The 22,290-nt window shown below is 32.6% G+C and overlaps 1 protein-coding gene across 1 annotated transcript; it reads left to right on the top strand.

Moving 5' to 3' along the window:
* The first annotated feature begins 1,679 nt into the window (after nucleotides 1-1,679).
* LOC132699530 (15-hydroxyprostaglandin dehydrogenase [NAD(+)]-like) lies at nucleotides 1,680-13,330 on the top strand. The gene is made up of 5 exons (XM_060666304.1): nucleotides 1,680-1,802; nucleotides 4,604-4,730; nucleotides 4,780-4,886; nucleotides 10,312-10,643; nucleotides 13,168-13,330. Exons 1-5 carry the CDS (start codon nucleotides 1,704-1,706, stop codon nucleotides 13,310-13,312), a joined length of 810 nt encoding a protein of 269 aa, XP_060522287.1. The 5' UTR covers nucleotides 1,680-1,703; the 3' UTR covers nucleotides 13,313-13,330.
* Nucleotides 13,331-22,290: the final 8,960 nt, after the last annotated feature.

Here is a 22,290-nt window from a genome sequence, read left to right as displayed (position 1 = left end):
TAAGAGTAGTACCCACTTATAAAACAAAGCCAGATTCAAACTACTTATAAGTTTATCAACTCTTATAAGCCTTTAGTGTGAAAACACTATCCATTTCTAAAATAAATGCATCTAAATCTTCTACTAATTGTAGCTTCGCCTACAATAAGAATATATCTTTAGGTAAACAACACGAACTATTTTACAGTTTCTTAATATTACCTTCCTCCGATATTGAGATTTTCTTATAATAATATTTTTCAATAATGACTCTCCATCTCAAAATAATTAACACACAAAATGCTTTTCTCACAGATATTACAAATCACAATCATTCTTACCAAAACCCAACTTTGTGCAGACCATTTGAACATCCTTTCGGATTTTGTCTTTTTTAAAATTTATAATATGACAAACTGCAACCCCATTTGCAAACTTTGATCAAAAGGCTCCCAAAACTCAACACAGTGTTTCATTTTAGAAGCAAATTAGTCGTTAATGTACTAAAAAGAAATATCGAGAAAAGCCATTTCAAAACTTTAAGACTGTAAATATTTGATATCGTTCTCATTAGACAAAATTTCATATTATTGTAGATAAAGTACTTAGGAGAAAGTACTTAGGAGGTAACCATTTACCTCGTAATACTCAAGTACGACGGTCAAATATCACCCAATGTTATTTGTTCAGCGATATCGTAGAAAGTTTGTCCAAAAAAACACTAAACACATACTATGTCTACAAAAAGAAACACGCATTATAAGTTATTAGATTGATGAAACATAATAAAAATGATACCACAAAATCCCGCGACTGCGACCTTTTCTCGATTTATTTGTGTAACCGATAGTCGCCCTTCATTTAATGGATAGGATACATTAGATCGAATTGAATAGAACTTACATTACTATTTTATTATAGGCAAATGAATACACAAATTATAAGATAAATCCCAAAAGATTAATGCTATGTCGATGTAGAAAGTCCAAGTTTACCAAATTATAAAGCAAATTGTTAGACTTTTAATTAATTACTTAATTAAATTATTTACAGAAAGCCATCGTAACTACAGCAACATTTTCAGTGAACGATGGGCTCAGCAATTGACAAAACAGCAGTGTCAGCTGTTCACACATGGGACACACAGCGTTGGAACTTTTTTATGAACGATGAGGAGCCGCGGACCAAGATGCGAGCCTTGTGGAACGCCGCAAATACAACGTTATAACTCGACACACTCAACATACCGAAACCTGCTATGAAGATATGATTCGATTCATTTTATAGGAATTTTTCTGAGGCCATAAAATACTATTTTATTCAAGAGTACACAGCCACAAATTTGAAGGCTTTGATTTGTATTTAAAAAAAAAAGGGGCAGAAAATTTAACTTATGATAAGTTGTGGAGAATAACAAACGGGAATATTGAAATGTATCACTTAATTTATTAAACTTAAATATTTGGAATGACAGTAAGGGTCATTAAGGATATATTTTACTGACAGTATACTGCTATATAGTGGCCTCATACTCCTGCTTAAACTAATGAAATATGTATTTAATCTATTAAGATTCGTGCACGTGCACCATGACAACGGCATTTTCTTCTGATATCGCTTCTATCGGTGTCATCTTATCATTTTTTTCTAAATATTCTATTTTCGGTCGTAATAAATATAAAATTATAAAGGCGCGACTACCAACCGAACCCGCAGATAACGCAATGGTGTTTGAAGTAAAGGATAAAGTCGCCTTGATCACCGGCGGTGCTTCTGGTATTGGACTGAGATACGCAAAAGAATTGCTAAAACAGGGGGCAAAGGTAAGTAATAATACTTATGCCATATTTCTTAACGCCAGAGAGCTATAAATCATTATTGAACTGTAAAACTTCGTATTCACGAGAGTGGTAGCTAGTTTTGTTTAATTCTTGAAAACATCTAGGGTTTCTAAATTTGTTGCTGATAAAATTGCGCTTTCTTAAAATCAGAAAATTTAAATATGTTTGAAGCTCCCAAAACTCACCACTAGAAGTAGCAAAATTAATTGAAATGATATAGGGCTGGAGTTGGACAGTCAACGATATAGAAAAAAAAAAGAAGTACAGGATGCAAAAGAAAAGAAATACCTGCTTTGGGAAATGATGGTTTCATTCCACCCATCTGTAAAAAGAAATTGTGCTAAATTTTTCGAAAAAACTCAAGTGAATTATATCTCAATTATATCCGTAGATTCTATACAGAAAATTATACCACTCGAGGCCAAAATGATGTTACTCGTTAAAAAGGTCTAGGTCGTTAAAGTTAGATCTTCAATTCAATATTTATTTAATAATTAGATCAGTTTTGAAGAGAATGATGTAAGCATTTGGGTGTTTACCTTAATTTTTCTAACTAACTAACAGAGAAGAATGTATTCTTGCTTGTTATAGAAAATCCAAAAGCCAATCAAATAAAACCTACCTTGCTCAATGGTTATCGACCCAAGTACAATTTAACAATTTAAGAAAGAGTATACCTTCTTTTGTATTAAAAATAAACAAACTTACAGTAATTTTCAGTAATTGGGCAAAATGTCTACCATAAACCACATGTGAAAAACTTATTCATGAATTTTCTGTAGATCGTTACGCGATGTGATTTGTTCCATATAAACTAAGCCTTTCAAGTGACTCCAAAAGTAGAAATCCATGGAGTTCAGATCGATGCTACGAACATATATCATGTGGGAAACTTTCATCCAGGAAATCTCGAACCAATCAAGTGGAATGTAGGTGCACAATCGTGCAGAAACCATATGTTTTGCCTAACTGGAAGTAGAATATTAATTGAAAATTCACTCTGAAAATGTCTTTGTCTCACCAAATGAAGGTTCTCCGAAATGTTGGGGTTGCTCCAATGGAAAATACCACGCCTAGTAAAAGTGGCTTCGTAATTAGATAATATATTGCTTAAAAAAGCAGCTTCATTCACTTGTTCTTCTAATAACAGCTTACAAAAGTGAAGTCTTTCTGCAGTGTCATGAGACAACAAGTTGTGGACAACAGTTAAATAGTATGGATGAAGTTAATGTTCATACACTAAGAGTTCTTCCTCCTGCTGAAGTTAGCACCTTAAGATGACCGATTCTGTGCTTAGAGTGAAATTCTCCCGTTTTACTTAATTCGATATAAAGTCTTTGAAAATAGTTTGGATGACTGTAGTTCGAGTATAATTCGGTATATCTTCTAGCTGCGAAACGTCCATTGTAATCAGTTTGTGCAAACACACAAATCGGGTCTCACACTTCAAAATTTGTAAATGTTTAATGCCTCAGAATGTTCATAATATAAATAATATTTTTAATATAAAAACAACAGGAAAATGACTCCTGTATCTATTGACATTTGCTGTTGTTGAAAGCTATAGGTTTGCTCCAGCATCTAAGTCGGTGCACACAAAATTGTTGATTCTTGAAGTCTTGAAGTTTTCTTAAAAATAATCAATTTATCAGATTTGTTATACAAAATTTCGGGTAAAAAAAATTATCACAATTAAATTATCACTGTTTCAGCACAGTACAACATATCAAAATATTCTGATGTCTATATATGTATGTAAAGAAGTGATTATAGATTCATATTCATTATATTACTGTGTCCGTGTCTGAGGGAAATGGAAAAATCTAACTTGTTCTGTAGGCTATAGTTGAGTCCAGAATGTTTAAAGAGTAATGTAGTTTCATCTCTATGGAAAATTTTATATTGTTATGAACGAGTTAATATAACTAAAAATGGATTGTACTTGTTTTTTCGTTCCACTGAAATAAGTAAAAACATCATCCACGTATCCAAACCACCAACGAAAATTTTACTAAGAGGAAAATTTCTTCTTACTTTATCTCACCAAACATTTGCGGAAACAAATACCAATACCTCCAAACATTGCTTACTGGATTTTAATAAACTCTGGAGTCATTAAAAACTCGAAGTTTATTAAAATAAATATAGAAAATTTGACTTTGTTTCAGCTAAAAAAAAAGTGTTCACTCAAAGTATCATTAATTAATTAATTTTGCAGAAAATCTGAACTTTTTTTAATTTAATTGTGTCGAATGGATTTTCATCGAAAACAGTTCTATTCTATTATAAGGTATCTAGTTGGCGCCCCCTGCAAGCAACCTACAGGCTAAGGTCATATTCAAAATTTGTTACCTCCAAGAACCCGTTTTAAGTGATTTTCTTCAAAACTTATCAAATTATTGTTAGATTGTAATTGTTGTTATTATTATTACTATTATTATTATCATTATTATTACTATTATTATTATCATTATTATTACTTTTAATAAAATTGGTATTATTATTATTATTATTATTATTTTATTCATCTTTGAAAAGAGCAGTATTTTATTGGAGCATTTTTGGTTCAAACGGTATATATTGACGCCTAAACTCTGGGGTTATTCATTACGGATCACCCTGTATTTATTATTATACTGCCTGTTTGCTATTATATGCAAATTGGGAGTGTGTAAGTATTAGAAGCTAAAATACGGAAAATTATCATTGCAAATTTACATTTTATTAGTTTACCGCATAAAGAAACAAACGGTATTAAGTTTGTGGTAATTTGAAACCCATAGGGTGTCGTTCTGGCTGACATCGACCCCGATTTCGGTGCCACTGCTCTGGCGGAAATCGACAATGAATTTGGGAAGAATAAAGCGATTTTCGTGAAGACCGATGTGATCGACATACAACAATTCGAAAGTAAAACGACGTATTTTTGATTTTAGTCCGTAAAATCCCTATGTTCCAGATGCGTTTAAAAAGACCGTTGAAACATTCAAAAACGTTGACATTCTTATCAACAATGCCGGAATTTTAAACGAGAAAGCGTGGGAAAAAGAAATACTCCTCAACGTGGTAAGTTCGCAGTGATTATAGCCTTAGTGTTCGCCAAGTATTCGCTACATAAAATAAAAATAAATCAAAATAGAAAAAAAAAGTTGATGAAAAATAAAAATATAAATGCAACAAGAAAAGGAAAAGTTTATTGGGAGGTTAATTTCATTTGCATATTAAAACGACTTAAGACTTCAACTCAAGATAAATGTAGGTAGGTGCACTCATATATGTATTAAGAATGAAGAAGAATTTCCGAATAATTACAGTAGTTGGCACTACAAAACAGGATCGGAGTTTTGGTCAGTTTTAATTATTTTAGATAATTCACTATTAATGCGCAATATGATTATAGACTTAGTGAAAGTGTACCAAAAACATCGCCAAGAAAAGAAGAAGTTATCAATTGTCTGTGCAGTAATCGGATGAATTTACCAAAAAATGCTTTAAACTGTAATTTACTAAAGATTGGCAAAAAATAGAAATCAAACTTGCCCTATGGTACAGATGAAATAATTGCAGAAATGGGTCATCAAGTTTTAAGATTGCCTATTTACAATTATATATTTAATGCCATAGAATTGGTGCGGGATCAGTGCAAAATATTTTTTAATAAAAATGTACCTTCTTATATCTTCAGGCATTTACCAAAGAAAACTGGATTAGTTGTGTTAACACGTAAAGAAAATATAATAAACTGATACTGAGAAAAAGAGAATGCACTTGATATAACGGTACCACCACGTGTTGTTAATGCAGATCAAGGGTTGTTTTCTGGTAGTAGCGACTCAAATTTTGACTCTGATGATGAAGAGGTTTCACCGTAAATACAAGCTAATTTTTTTTACGTACTTTTATTACTTACTTTTACTTGTACATTTATTCTTGGCAATTTGAATTTTTCGATTTTTGATATATTATTACATAGAAAATACACGAATCCAACTCTGAGTATGGGCGTACTAGTTAAATTAATAAATTCCAAGTACAACTATTGCTCTTTCTGCCAAGTAATATAATCGTGATCGTTATTGATGACTGTTTTGCATTGATCTGACAGATATTTAGGGCAGATCAACATCTATTAAAGTATAAGGGGAAGCAAGATGGTTAATCTATTTTACACTATCTCGAATTTTATTGCTCGTTATAAAGTCCGACCATTCTGACTACTGTTAATCTGAGTTTGTCGATCTTGCGAGAGAAATAATTTAAATATGTGTTTTGTACGTTTTCTATAGGTTCAATGTATGTTGAACCAAAGCTAAGTTTGCTTTTGGTAAACGAGTTTTTTACGAAATTATTGATATTTTTGTCATGAACCATTTTTGACTCGATTGTGGTCATGCAGGTACTAGAGATATGGAAAGAGGCACTGATTATGCCGTTGACACAGAAACTTATGAAGCAACTATGATAAAAGAAATAAGATTCCTTCAACATGCTCATGCGCCAGATTTATCGCTTTTAACCAATGACCTTGCGGCATTCAGCAACCCACACAGCTGTTGACAGATGGTCGATAAGTTTGGTTGCGGCATTTTTACGGCAAAATATGCCTAGATCTCGTTACACGTTCTGGGGAAACGAGTTTTTTGTGGAAATATCAATGCAGTTAAAGTAAAAGGTTCCTTTTTAAATTTTCAGGATCTAGGTTTCAGGTTCATTGTGACAGTAACATACTAATCTGTCTTTTACTCTGAGACAGTCGGCAAGGCTTCTTTTTCTGGCAGTACCTATTTTATTGATGGATCTAAGATTTCTTATTTAAATGTAAGAAGTAAATAATATATAAAAATATATAACAAATATAAAAAAACCTAACCGGGGATCTGAAATTTTCAACTTGAAAAGTTGATTCGGCTCAAAGTTAAAACCCTCATTGATGCAATAAGAGTCTCTTTTTGGCTTTGGCGTTTTGTAATTTCTCCTGAGAATCAAGTTTTTTGCTTTTACTAACCAAACTGAACCCTGATGAAAAGATCATTTTTCGTAGCACTCCTTCACTAGTAACCCTCTTCGTCCATGATAGTTTAGTTTTGACGCAACAGTCTGATTTTTATGCCCAACGATAAATTAAGGAATTTAAACAGTTCGTTTTGAGTTCCTTGCTTTTTGGTTTGTCTTTTCAGTACATTATGAGATTTCGCATTCCTCATTTAGGAAACACCACAAATAATTGTTCTCTTCCACTAGTTATTTGCTAACTTGATTGATAAAAAGGTTGGCTGCACGAATATGCTCTCTACTTGCTATTAGTAATTTAGTTTTCTTTAAGTGCATTTCTAATCCATGGCCACTCTCTCCATCAGTTATTTGAGACTCCCTTCAAACATGGTGAAATTGTCTGTGTATGTCATATTGCTTAGCTTGTTGCACTTGTAATTCCTTCTTCAATACCATTAAGTGATCCTCGATTTATGAATTCGGGGGTCACATTCAACAGTCAGCTAAATAGTGAATCGTAAAGTCGTGTTTAAAATAAGCTGCGAACAAAAGCATTTCGCAGTTAATGAAACAGTTCTTTTTATTGCGTTGATGTATGTGTTGAAAAACAAAAATGGGCTTGGGCGACTGCGAAAGGAATCGAAATCGTGTTGGGAAAATAGCCGTGCATGTCGATATTTGATTGATCTGCCGACAAAGTTGTTTATGCATTATTATTATTACAATAAATTACTGCAAAATGTTCAGCGCGATCACAGTCTAGAACATTTGACAGATGACAGGTATAATTTGCCTTCCAAAAAGGAAGGAAACACTATCTACAAATCTGGATTTTTTATGCGTCGGTTGTTGATCTGGTTGGACTGGATTGAGCGAGGTGGAACTAAAGGAGGTACATGAAAATTGTCGTCTCTTATGACTGATTCTCATGTTGGTGAAAGGTGAGTCGGGGTAAAAAATATTTGGTTGTTTAGAAATTTCTATGGATTCTCCTTTTTTTAGAATTGATTACATGCAAAAATTTTGTGTGATTGTGATTGTAATTTGGTTCGGCAAATTTTTGTTTTAAGGCTCTTTAGTGTTAATTCCTTATGTATCGAACTGAATTTTGTCTTTTGTGGATCGAAAATATTCAGAGATTTTTGAGTAAGTGGTAAATGGTGTTATATTTCTTAAGAACTTTTGATATGTGGTCAGTAATATTTCGAATGCAAGGATGGAGTACAGTGGCAAGTGTGGGGTTGCTTTTGGACCCGTGTTTTTGAAAGGTTGCGGTGAAGTGTATTTTGTAATAGAATGCTTAATATCTCCCATGTAGAAATTATTTGAGAAAACATCTGATATTAGGTATTTAATTTTGGGATTAATGATGCTGGTTGAGATAGTTTTGCGACTCGGTAAACAAGGGAGATTAAGGTATCGGTCTGCGTGAGTAGGTTTTCTGTAAGAAGTATTAACGACGGTTAGACAAGATTTTATTAATCTCCAATCCAATGGTAAGAACATTTCGGAGGGATTCTTGAACATGAGGTTAAATAACAAAAGTATCATGAGCGTACCGTTTCCATAGTCTTGATTTTAGATGGCTATGGCCTTCTTCTCAAAAGCATTCATAAATACATTTTTCTACTCCCGTCGGTAAAATAGGTAATTACTCACCGATCTAGGGTGCGGAAAGCGTCACTTTACCACGTCAGTTTCGTTTCCCACGAATCCTGCCATTTCGGACATTCCCAGGATTTTACCGCACGGATTAGGGAGCGCTCGGATGTTTTCGGTGATATTTCCCACACTTTGAATTTTGACGTTTGTCAATTCTGACGGTCATGGCAGTGAATGTATTGTGTAATCTTGTTTTGTGAAAATGTACCCAAAAACTAACAATCGTAGAAAAAGTATAGTATGCAACACGTTCGGTTAACTTTCTAACTCACTCATTTATTAAAAACTCCGCTCGTGTCAAACAAACTCGTGAGTCAAATGCCGTTTACCGCACTTGTTTCATAATATAGTATTATGGTTCTAGTGGGAAGCCCATAGCTGCGCCTGATATTTGTTCATAAATTTGCCCCCTACAGGAAAAATATATTATTAAATTCCGATGAGCAACTTTGATTCCAGAGTCTCGGATTTTAATATATCTGAAAAAATATTCAGAGTGTCAGGAATAGGGACTTTAGGAAAGAGTCGAAACTTTTCAATTATTGAATGAAGCGACAGGAATTAAGTACGAAACTATCACTTTTTCATGGAGTGGCTTTTAATATAGAAACTACAAATTTTGCTAGAGAATATGTTGGAGAACCAGTGCTGCTAACAATAAGTCGAAGGCGTAATCTTGGTTTGTGACTGTTAGGGAGCAGAAACGTGAAATTTTAGAGTCGTGAGCGATAACAAATCTTTTCATGGATTTCATTAGAGAAACCCGGTTTAAAATTGCGTTCAAAATTTGAGGTAGAATTTTCTTTAAATTGCCGATAAAATTCGTCTGTGAAAATATCTTCCAATCTTTTCTGATGGTTAATTGGCTATCGTAGCAATCGCTGTATATTTCAGAAATTTCAGCGAAATTTAGAAAAGAACCTGAAAGTTTCACGTGAGTTGAGGTTAATTTTTCATACATTTGAAACTAGTTCTGGGTAGAAGGTAAACATAGATTTTCATTAGCTGTGTCATATTTGCAAGTATGTCAAACTCGGATGGTAGCAATTCCAAGATGTAGAGATAGCAGTATTATTTACTTACTCTAATCCTTTACCGGCATGATGTATTCTTTTTCGAAGTAAAGCAAAACTAGATTAATGAAGTACTTTGTAGGCAAATAAAATGATCCACTATATGACCTGGAAACCCATAGGAGATACGAAAAAAAGTTTCGTATAAAAGTCCCCCCAATATCAACTTTGTTATTTTAAATTATATTTCGACATTTTTGGAATCCTTAGTTGAAATAGAGGTCACATTCTTAACGAAATTTCTATTCGAATTTTGCAAAGTTCAGAAAGAAATTTAGGAACATTTAATCACATACTAAGGAGATGATGCACTACTCAATCAGTTTGACAGATGCACCTCAGCTTATACAGGGTGTCCCAAATAGGGGGTGCCGTTTTGGCCATTTCAATTAACAAAATCCTTAGATTTTCAAATGGATACCCTATATTTTTATTCAGATATCAATTCTAGGACAGAAAAAATTACAACCTCAATTTCTACCTAAACTGTCCTAAAGTGTCCATTTTAACCAAGGATTCTAAAAATGTCGAAATATACAGGGTGTTCTGTTTAAAGTCAAGTTTCTTTGAAAAATTAAGAAGTAACTAAGCTAATAAACAAAATTTTAAAAAGGTTTACAAAAAGTGGTAGATTTTAATATCGACCTCTTCTGTCAATAAAATCAATTATGAAAGCCGGTTGTGGTTCAATTTGCACATTGTGTGATTGGATATATACTGTACAGAAACAGACATAAAAAGTTCATAAATGTCCTTTTTATTAGAATGGTGTGGTAAATGGAGTTCTCCTGGGCTTGGAGAACTATTTGCAAAAATACAGGTCGGGATCGGAAGCAGTCATAGTCAATGCGTCTTCGATCGCAGGAGTTGAAGCTTATGGCGCTATTCCCATCTACTGCGCTACAAAATTTGCCGTAAACGGAATGACACTCTCTTGGGGTCATCCCTTTCACTACGAGAGGACGAAAGTCAAAGTAGTCGCCATTTGTCCGGGTGTAACCGAGGTCCGTTCGATCAGCGATGTGGCGATCAGAAATCTGGGTCCAGCTTACGAAGAAATAAGACGTATTGAAGTTCCAAAATGTAAATCTCAGAAGTAAGTATCGAACAATACGTCATAATGACTTTATATGTTAGTCGATACGAAGCAATATGTTGTCCTTTTTCGGATGGGTAGGGTTTCATTATAATATTGTATAATTGTGAACAAGTCATCAGGAAATGTGGACATACTTTTTAATAAATAGGGACAAGCAATATCAGAAGTTTTTAGTGAAAATAAAAAATGAATCGTGGCAGGAAAATCAGTAACAGAAAATAAAACTGGCCCAGAGTTTGATTCCATCCAGTTATCATCGCCCCATCTGCTGATTGTAGATTTTGCTCTGACATAGTTTTTTTATGTCATAGAGTCATGTTGGCTTTGGTCTCCTTTCCTTCTTTTTTCTGAAACTGGTTTTTGGTGGAGAGTAAATACTTGAGTCGCGGTAAAGATCATTTGGTTGTATAGACATTTCAATGGTTTTTCTTTGCTAGAAGAATTAAAAACATGCTAGAATTTTAATTTAATAATAAAGATGTCAGGAGGTGGTTTAACCGATCATCAATAGAAAAAGAACGAATAATCTAGAAAATAATTCGTTCCTTGTATGCTTTTCTAGCGTTATTTTTATGGGTTGTCTAAATGGAATTATACCCCATTTCCTGCACCCAGCAGAAATCCTCATTTTTTAAACAAAGAAACCTGGAACAAAGGGTGTGCAAGGATTTGCCACACTAAATTGTGTTTCAGCAACCATGATTGGATCATTTTTAAGATTTTGTCAGATACGGTGGTTCAGATATATAGGGTCATTCATAAATTCATGATAATGATCGATCCACCAAATCAGAATTTCTGACAAGAGTATCGCGTAAGGGACATTGCGAACCGAAACATCAGATGTACACTAAAATGTAATAAACTGTTGACAACAGACAGCAAAATATTAGAATTGAGCTCAAAATGTCGCTGGTATCTGAGATATTCGTTTAAAGTTTAAATGTTATTCTGAATTTTCTGATTAAAAGGGAATATTTTTATAGTACAGCAATAACAACTTGCGGTTTTTCAAATGACAATTATAAATTTCAAATTTATTTGGAAATTTTTCCTTGAAGGAGCTAGTTACACTTTATTATTTAGATCACTCGAATCACATTTTTTTATCTGTCGAGTTATAAAAAACTAAAACAGGGTGAAAGTCAGCCAGTTTATGTTTTTTTTTTCAATGATAAAAAGCTACGGAGAGCAATAAGAAACTAATATTTAACAATAACAACTTTGTTGCAATTTTCGACCATCTACCGCAATACAGTTTGCAATCAACTCAAATTTATGATGTTACGAAAATTTGGTTAGTCTGCTTACTATTTGCTGAACTAATTCTAATGAACTTGTTGCATTCTGACGATATGCAAGTGAAATAACCCTACCAATATTCGGCAGATCGAATGTGTTGAAGTAATCAAGAAAATTATTTTTTTCGGATCATTTACTACAAACAAAGGTGGCTGTGACAAAAAAATCAAACATAGACAATAAACATAAATTTTTAAACTGCTGATATATCTTATTGCCACATATGCCTCTAAGACCTGGATATTAAAAGTTTCCAATCGAAGAAAAAAACAAGATTTTGAAGTGTGGGCCTATGAGGGATGCTGCGAATCTCATGAACTAATTGATCATTTCTTAAGAAACTAAAAAAGTCACTAGGACGTGGAGGACTTCGATCCGCGCAATTGAGACATAATGTCACCATACCCTTTCTAGAGCAAATGGACTTTTATTGGTCTTTTTGAATTGGCGCTTGATCTAATTGGACATCATTATTTAAACCTTCTTCAGCACCATTTGAGTGTATTCCTATCAGAAGTACCACTCACCTTGTGAGAAAATATGTTTTTATGTATGACGGGGTGACACTACATTTTGAGTTGCCAATACGCCAATGTTTAAAAGGGAACTTTCCTTATCGGTGGGTTAGCCTTGGACGTGATTTTGCTTGATCACAAAGAGGTAGGACTTAAACCCTCTGGACTTCTCAATATGGTTATACTTGCAAGATTTGATATACGCTGAAGATATTAATGCAGAGAATTGTTGTTTAACATTCAATAATATTTAAATTCATTGCAAAATGTATTGAAGTAGATGGTGGACAATTATAACATTTTATTTGAAGTATTACCATTAACCAAAGTTGTTAATAATAATTTTTATCTCTCAAGTATTGAAAAAATGTTTTTTGTTTCAACCATAACTCTACAGATTTAAAAAATATCATAGGGTGAAACAAGCCACCTCCAAAAAGTTTCACATTCGCAACGGTTTGTTGTCTCAGGAAATTCAGAATAAAATTAAACTTTTATAATATTTTGGTACTTAGCATCTTCTGACTGGCCATTATTTATGAGTCACCCTATACATATGAGCACATTTTTAAAAATTTCCTATTGAAAATAACAGTAAAACTTTCGCAATTAAATTTTAAACTTCTCAAATAAATAAAGATAGGATAGGATTACCTTAAGATATTTCACTTCACACTTAACATAATATGTCATACACATTTTAGGCCGGAACATGTGGCGGAAGCTACGATAGAAGTCTTACGGAAGGCTGAGTCTGGGACTGTGTGGATCATTGAAGCCGGCGAAGCCCCTTACAAGTTCGTTTTTCCTGACCGATTTAAGCTGTCCGAGAAAATATTTTTGAAATAAATCTTAAATATTACGAAAGCGCACAACAAATTAGATTTTTCTATTTATCATAAACTTTCACACAAGGACACAGTCATACATAACAGCTCACAATACACAGAATTCTTAATACGCCACACTCAACAGAAAATTACAACAAAGAACTTAATATAATTAAACAAATTGCACTGAACAACGGCTACAATCTGTCTATTATAGATGAAATTATAAATAAGAAACAAATCCAGGCAACAGTAAACTCTATTTATCCGAAACCTAATACAGAACACGAACAATTTAAAACAATTACATACATAGGAGAACCTAGTGAAAAAGTTTCAAAACGTTTGTCAAAATGTGGTTTAAAAATAGCTTTCAGGACTAACAACACAATAGCAAAATTTTTAAAAAACAAATCTCAAAAATCAGGTGTCTACAGGTTGAAATGCGGATCATGTCCTAAAATTTATATTGCACAAACAGGTAGATACTTCAAGAAACGCATTAACGAACATAAAAGAGCGTTTAAAAACAAAAGTCTATATTCGAATTATGCTATATACTTAAAGCCCCGAAAACACATTTTTGACGACAATTTTGATATTTTACATACAGCTATAAAAAGTAGAAAATTAAATTTATTGGAAGCCATGGATATTAACAAAATGAGACATTCAAATGTATTGCTTAACGATCAATTTGAATTAAAATTCTCACAACATTAATTATGGTTTTATGGTCATTTTTGGGTATATATAGTAGCAGGTACACGGTGTTGTCGAAACAATTGTGATGTCAAAATATATAATTTCGTGAAAATCTGAACTTTTAATTCTTATTTATTTTGATAAATGGATTTTCATCAAGTAAAAGGCACCTCAGTTCAATATTATTTTCACACACTATTTGGAAGTCCAGTATTTTATAACTTGAAAAATTGTACGCTCTCGTTCCGATACGGCACTGATTTGACCATGACGAAACGGCGCACTACTCATGTGGGATTTTCAATGTTTGAGCCAATCCGAGAAGGTAAGAATCGAGTTATTATTACGCTGAAAGGGGGGCTGCCTGAATGGAGTTTTGGAAACAGCCACTCTAGACCCTTTAAATGCCCCTATTACGGCCTTTCGACTGAAAGGTTTAGTCTATTATGAAGGTATTTAGGACCTGTAGAATTGTTTGCTTTGTACGATTGAACTATTTTGAGAAAAGTGCTTAAATATGTGTTGCTTTGTTTCTCCGTTCTAGTGGAAATCCTCTAAAAGCAATTTTTAGTAGCCCAACCAAACGGTAGATTAAGGGCTACGTTTTCATGATTTCCTAGTACCTTTCAGTTCTCGCCGCTTTATAAAATTACAGAAATGCGGATTTAAAATTGAGAGTATCATAGAAATAATTATTGTTAGCATAAGCTTAAAGTTTTTGTTAGAAAATACAGGCATTCTGGATAAAACTCAGGAATGGTTAATATAATGGTTAATTTATATTATAAAATATCTATAAAAATCAAGCATTCCATATTATCAAAAATATCAAACTTTGTGGGTATGGTTTGTTCATAGATATAGGAAAGTTACCAATTGCTTTTGAATGGGATTATCCAAGGGTGATCATTAAAATATAATGAAACAAGATTAAATTTAGGTATAATTGTGGTCCGTAATACAAAATAATTTTATACCTACCTGTGTTTAATATTCTTTGGTTTGGTATACTACTTAGTTTGAGTTTATTAGTAATCATTCATATTTGTGCGAGTCTAGTGTATCTCAGGAGATGTTATAAACAATGTTTATTTGACTCTTATTGAACGTGGTGCCATCTTTAGAAGAAACGGCCACATTGACGAAAATTCCAACATCAATTGTATGGAAAATTGTGAATAATCCCATTTCAGCGAGGAAAAAAAGAAGCGATGCTGACATTTTCTCGAATGTAGATGAAAGTGATCAAGATATAATACGGCGTAAAACTTACCAGTTATACGAGGAACAAAGCGTGCCTATATTAGATATCTTGATTAGGAGGCTTGAAAAAGATGAAACCGGTGTTAATTGTGGCACCTTATTCAAAACATTCCTCCTAATAGTGTAATTGTAACGGACAATACACGTTATCACAGTAGACAGTTGACTAAAACCCCTTCCTCATGTGACACAAAAACAACAATAAAAAACTACATGTATAATAACGACATTTATTTTCACGAATATTGTACCAAAAAGCAATTAATTGAGGTTCTACAAAGCTTGAACCTACAAAAGGAATATGTCTGTGATAATTATGCGAAAAATCTAGGACATACAGTTTTAAGACTTCCGCGTTACCACTATATATTTAATCCCATTGAACATGTTTGGCACCAATTGAAATCCGCCATTCGTCGTAACAATGTTTTTCCCCGTGTTGACTCCAATGTCTTCAAACTTATAGAAACCGAAGTTTTTAACATCCCCCCACAAAATTGGGCAAATTCTGTTAAACATATAGAAAAAGCAGAACAATCGTATATCCATACTACAAATAAAATAGAACAAATAATAATTAGAACAGGCGATGATAGCGATAGTGATACTGATATATTATGTGAATAATTTTAAGTAATTTAACAAGGTAATAAAAATAATTTGTAATTTTATTTTAGATTTAAACATAAATACATACATAAATACATAAATATTGTTTAGTATCTTTCCTAACAAAACCCCATATAATTAAATTCTAAGCAAAGTACGGACCTGTTCGGCCATATTTCATTCTTACAGCTTGCCCGGGTCTTTCCTTAATTCGTATCAGTTAGTCACTTTCTTATATCTATGAGCAGACTTTCACATCTAATGCTATCCCACTAGTTAATTTTTAATGCGGTTTGCTGGCCATCGTTCAAGTGTTTATTATAAGAAATATTTGATTACATATAGGGTGTTTTACAAGGAAATGGCAATAGAATACCAGAATATTCCTCCTATCGAAATATTTTGTTTTGTAAATAAACTTATATTCAAAAGTCAAAACTTCAGGAGCTACGGGGTGATAAAAGTAGTTTTATTTTTTTATTACTTATTGCCACCATTTTAAAAACATGATCACAAAAGTTCGCATGTAAGTTTTTCCATAAATTGTAGACACCTGCGCACATTTTTTTTGCAAAAATACAATAACATTTTTTTGCATATTATCAAATTTGGTTTCTGATAGGACAGGGTCATTTTATGGTATTTTAAAGGTTAAAAGGATGTTACTATACATAATTTCAGCTCACGATCTACCTAATCAACAAACAATCACCTTGTAATAGCACAAAATAACCGAAATGTAAAGTCATTTATTACTTTATTATTAGACAAAAACATCAGTCATCACCACCTTGTTAAGCCTAAGTAAGATCTGAAAATAAAATATTCACGGTATAATATAAGTTTAGATCAACCAGAAGAACCAGAAGATGTACCAGACGCGTTGGGGACCCTTGGGAAAGAAACACAAAAGCAAAAAAGAAAAAACGATATATTTAAAATGGCTCAATGCAAAAAGTCACAGTGACAAACAAAAATACAGCAGATTGAGAGAGAAACGCGGAGAATAGTAAAGGAAGAAAGAAAAGAAATGCGGAAAATGAAATGCGCCGAGATCGATGGATGTATAGGATGGATGCAGAGAAGTCGAGAATAAACATGATGTCCCCTCAAACCTGGAACCAGTATTTTACTGGACTTTATAAAGAATACCGACCAAAATAAAGTCAAACAATTAAAAAACGTCATGTCCCCAGAACTACTTCAGCAAAGACCACTTAAACTATACCACACGTAGCAATGGTCCTTAGATTAGGTACAGTGTGGCAAATGAATGGAAGTTGGCTTATATTACAGGGGGCTGTCAGTTACTAGTGTATTCAGCCGGTCTTATAAACTGGTTATAACAAACCTAATTGAAGAAAAGTACAATGACAAAAAAGCATAAAAACAAAGTGACTGTAGAAGCGGAATATGCAAATAATTGAAAATAAATTAACGCATGGAAAGGAGCAAAGGAGGGAGGTTTGTAGATCTGTCTACAGTCTACAACACAGTAGCAGTAGGAAAATTATGGGATTTTTTAGGAGGTAATATAAAACACGGAAAAATAAATGCAGGCCAATGGGGTATAACATCAATAATACAACTCTGTTCACCAATTATAGAATATATGGCAAGAAAGTCAATAGAAGAATACAAAATTTTGGGAATGTAGAACTTGATGACTACGTAACCGTCAAGGATGTGGATGAATACAAATATCCGGGAGTATCATTTACAGACGAAGGAAAGGAGAGTACAGAAATTCAAAACAGAGTTGCACAAAATTGAAAAATCAGTTAACTTTAGCTCCTCCCAATTCAAATAATATATAAGTAAGTACAGAGTAGAATGCGAGGCAGAGTCAGTTAAGATCCGAAGATTTGTAAATAGTATGGAGACAATGTCTCTCATTCCGGAAGCATGCCTCTACCATATTTCCTTCTATATTTCATTTCCATGCATAAAGTAAAATCCTCAATTTTGTCAATATTGAAATAATTTTATCTTTTATTTATTTCTAGGCTTCAGGTTTTTCGAATGTTTATATAACATTTTCTAACGAAAAATGTATTTCTGTATCATTATTAGCAAGACAAATAATTGTAATTAGCTTTAATGCATAAGTTAATATTTTTTTGAATGTTCGTTGGAAAAAAAATATTATCCATTGATTTTACAATTAAATATATTACTAACGAATGTATTTTTACTTTTTTCTCTTTTCTGTCTATTTTAAAGGGATATTGTTAAGAAATATGCAATGTTCACAGTTTTCATTCTCTTTGAATTTGAAAAACCAAACTACAGCCACAAAAACTTTCTGGACAAATATTTGTAATTTGCTTTTTCTACTCCCGTCTGTAAAATACCTTATTATGCACCGATCTAGCCTGCGGGAAGCGTCACTTTACGACGTCAGTTTCGTTTTCCATGAACCCGAGCCACTTCGGGATTTTACCGCAAGGATTTGGGAGCAATCGGACGTTTTCGGAGATATTTCCCACGCTTTGAATTTTGACGTTTGTCAATTCTTGTCGTAGAAAAAGTATAGTATGCAACACGTTCGGTAAACTTTTTAACACACTCGTTTATTAAACACTCGATCCGCTCGTGTCAAATAAACTCGTGAGTCAAATGCCGTTTACTCCACTTGTTGCATAATATACTGTTAATGCTTAAGTTAACAATTTTTTGAATGTTTGTTTGAAAGAAAAACATTTTTACTATCCATTGACTTTACAATTAAATAGCTTACGAACGAATGCCTTTTTAACTTTTTCTCTTTTCTGTCCATTTTGGATTTGATAAAAAAAACCACATCCATAAAAATTTTCTGGTATTTCTCTATGATAAGTTCCAATTCCATCAATAATTTGAAACCAATCTACAGAAAATTAATAATTTTTGGATACGATTTTTAGAATACAAGGCGACGATATGTATCGAAGTTGATTTTGCTATAGATCTCTTTATAAATATATTAATTTGAATTCACCAGAATTGAAATAAAAAGTACGGCAAAAGATTGGGCAAATATTTTCTCATTTTCCCATTATTGGTAACTTTGTTATGAGTAGAACTCAAAAATTAACAGACTAGTAGCATTTTTTCCACTCATTACGAGAAAAGCAATTGAATGTAGGGAAAAAATGAGGAAAATGTACTCTTTTAAAACTCCATATATATATTTTTTACTCTAACGTTCATAAATTACCAAGAGAGCAAAAAAAAGATTATATGCAATATGATCGCCTTCCTTCAATTCAGCACATTTCTAGTTTAGACTCGATGGCTATGAGTGGTTACTAAATATTGCTTTATTTGAGCGTAAGAACCAATAATTATCAAACCAGTTTTCAAGTCTTCATTTATTATAACGATTCGATAAAGGCGCAGAAAAAATTGTTCAAATAAGGCTGAACAAAATAATGACAGCCCTGCCAGATAGGAAACTAGTTGTCACAAAATTATTTTTAATGTGTTAAATATTAATATTGTTATATCAATTGTTAAAGTCTGTTCATAGATATAAGAAAGTGACTAACTGATACGAATTAAGGAAAGACCCCGGCAAGCTATAAGAATGAAATATGGCCGAACAGGTCCGTACTTTGCTTAGAATTTAATTATTTGGGGTTTTGTTAGGAAAGATACTAAACAATATTTATTTATTTATGTATGTAGTTATTTTTAAATCTAAAATAAAATTACAAATTATTTTATTACCTAATTAAATTACCTAAAATTATTCACATATTATATCAGTATCACTATCGCTATCATCGTGTGTTCTAATTATCATTTGTTCTATATTATTTGCAATATGGATATACGATTGTCCTGCTTTTTCTATATGTTTAACAGAATTTGCCCAACTTTGTGGAGGGATGTTAAAAAACTTCGGTTTTTATAAGTTTGAGGACATTGGAGTTAACACGGGGAAAAACATTGTTACGACGAATGGCAGATTTCAGTTGGTGCCAAACATGTTCAATGGGATTAAATATACAGTGGTAAGGTGGAAACCTTAAAACTGTATGTCCTAGATTTTTTGCATAATTATCACAGACGTATTCCTTTTGTGGGTTCAAGCTTTGTAGAACCTCAATTAATTTCTTTTTGATGTAATCTTCATGAAAATAAATGTCGTGATTATATATGAAGTTTTGGATTGTTGCTTTTGTGTCACATGAAGAGGTTTTAGTAAACTGTCTACTGTGGTAACTTGCATTGTCCATTACAATTACGCTATTAGGAGGAATGTTTGGAACTAGTTTGTGTGTTGCCTCGGCTAGCCAATCGGAAATAAACAACAACTGATGTCGTACTTTCTATTTTCCTTTCAAAACTGAATTACACGCTTACACATTTGGTAATTTAACAAGACAAATTAACAAAATAATACTCGCCAAATTGGCGCGTAGCGTATCCCGCTACCGTCTTCTCACCCCCACAATTACCCATTTCGCCGTTCTCACTCGTCTTCTTCTTAACTTCTGACAATACACTTTACCATAAACACAACTGGGACAAGGAATTGGGCGCACCACATTACCCCCCTATTAAATTATACTTTCAAACGTAATGACTTAAACACTATAACTTAAAACTATTAACATAAGTACAGAATGGGCAATTTAATACTCTTTCAAATAACATCGTAATACCGGAAAATAAATTTAACTAAAACAATACAATCAGTTTTCAGAACAGGTCAAATAGTAGCACAAAATGTAGCTATTTCAAAGAACGATAAGGTTTAAGGTTAATAACATTTTGTTTATTCATGAAGTCACCATTTTCGTTTCCTATATTATAAGAATTAGGGCCTGCAGAACTCAAAATATAATATGGTCCTTCAAACAGCAAAAAGAACTTACGAATTTCCGAATTTTCCGCAGAAGATATTGGATGCTGTTTGACCAACACCGCGTCACCCACATTAAACTGTATCGGGACAACAGAGTTATCATGCTTTAATTTACGTTTTTCACTCTTCCTTAACATTTTTAAATAGGCTAAATGCCAAATTTGCTCTAAATTCGTTTCTTCAATATTTCCAGCGCGTGGATAATTGATTAATTTATGAATGTTTATTTCATTCTCCTTGCCAAAATGCAGAAGGTTTGGAGTAAAACCCGTACTAAAATGTATAGTATTGTTAATACAATTTTCAATAGTATCAAGAAGACATGCCCACTTTGTATGTTGATTAAAACAAAACGCTCTAAAGAGCCTTCCAATTTCCCTGTTCACTCTTTCGGTTAAGTTGCCTTGTGGAAAATAGACAAAAGTATGGTTAATTAGAACTCCCTTTCTCTTCATATAATTTACCCACTTTTTAGAATGGAATTGAGTAGCATTATCATTCAAGATTCGTTCAGGAATTCCCATTTGCTTAAAATAGTCCTTTTCCAACCGATTAATTATAGCTGGTGCTATGGCACGCTTTAATGCATAAAGTTTGACATACCGTGAAAATGCATCCACTACCACGAGCAATTGCGTTACTCCTCCACGAGAAGTAGGTAAAGGACCCATTAAATCTAAACAAATTAACGTTCCTGAACGATCCAACACTAAAGAATTAAATGTTCCCACACTCATTTTAGATACCTTTGACTTCGGACACAAATCACAAGTTAAAACGCGCACAGATTTCGATATTTTAGGCCAGTAAAATTCATGCTTCATGTGTTCATAAGTTTTCTTATACCCCACATGACACAAATCATTATGTTGTTGTTTAACTAAATACAAAACTTGACTTTCCGGAACACAGAGTTTATAACCAGGTGACTCTAGAGTACCTTTTCGAAATAATATACCTTCATGCAGTTTTGTACCACATTATTACTCTTTTTTCTTTGGCATTTATATTACTCAAGTCAGGTTTTTCCAAAATTTTATTTAACGTTTCTATTTTTTCAAAAATCCAATTTTGATTTTGTTGGTCACACTTAAGAGTTTCAATATGTTCTTTTAACAATTTATATTCGCAACTTAATTTTAGCATCGAAATATCAACCTTACTATATATATATATATATATATATATATATATATATATATATATATATATATATATATATATATATATATATATATATATATATATATATATATATATATATATATATATATATATATATATATATATATATATATATATATATATATATATATATATATATATATATATATATATATATATATATATATATATATATATATATATATATATATATATAAGAATCACATTTGTCTACCATTCGATTAACGATAGGATGTCGAGATAAGCAATCTGTATTTTTTACCAGTTCAATTAGTTCATTTTCGGTATATTTATGACGTTTAGCAGCACTAACGGTATCATCAATAAAATTTATCGTGATAGATTTTTCATTGGCATTTTCTAGTTCGAACCTAACTTTT

Source organism: Cylas formicarius, unplaced genomic scaffold, assembly GCF_029955315.1.
Source record: "Cylas formicarius isolate icCylForm1 unplaced genomic scaffold, icCylForm1.1 PGA_scaffold_3__17_contigs__length_32017465, whole genome shotgun sequence".
In the NCBI taxonomy this organism is placed as follows: Eukaryota; Metazoa; Arthropoda; class Insecta; order Coleoptera; family Brentidae; genus Cylas; species Cylas formicarius.
This window is presented reverse-complemented; position numbering and strand designations above follow the sequence as displayed.

Bases quoted from the DNA above. Each gene is read 5' to 3' on its own strand.
- LOC132699530 (XM_060666304.1), top strand. From the start codon at position 1,704: ATGGTGTTTGAAGTAAAGGATAAAGTCGCCTTGATCACCGGCGGTGCT. The intron at 4,887-10,311 runs GTAAGTTCGCAG...CCTTTTTATTAG, and splicing joins AAGAAATACTCCTCAACGTG to AATGGTGTGGTAAATGGAGT. The intron at 10,644-13,167 runs GTAAGTATCGAA...TACACATTTTAG, and splicing joins CCAAAATGTAAATCTCAGAA to GCCGGAACATGTGGCGGAAG.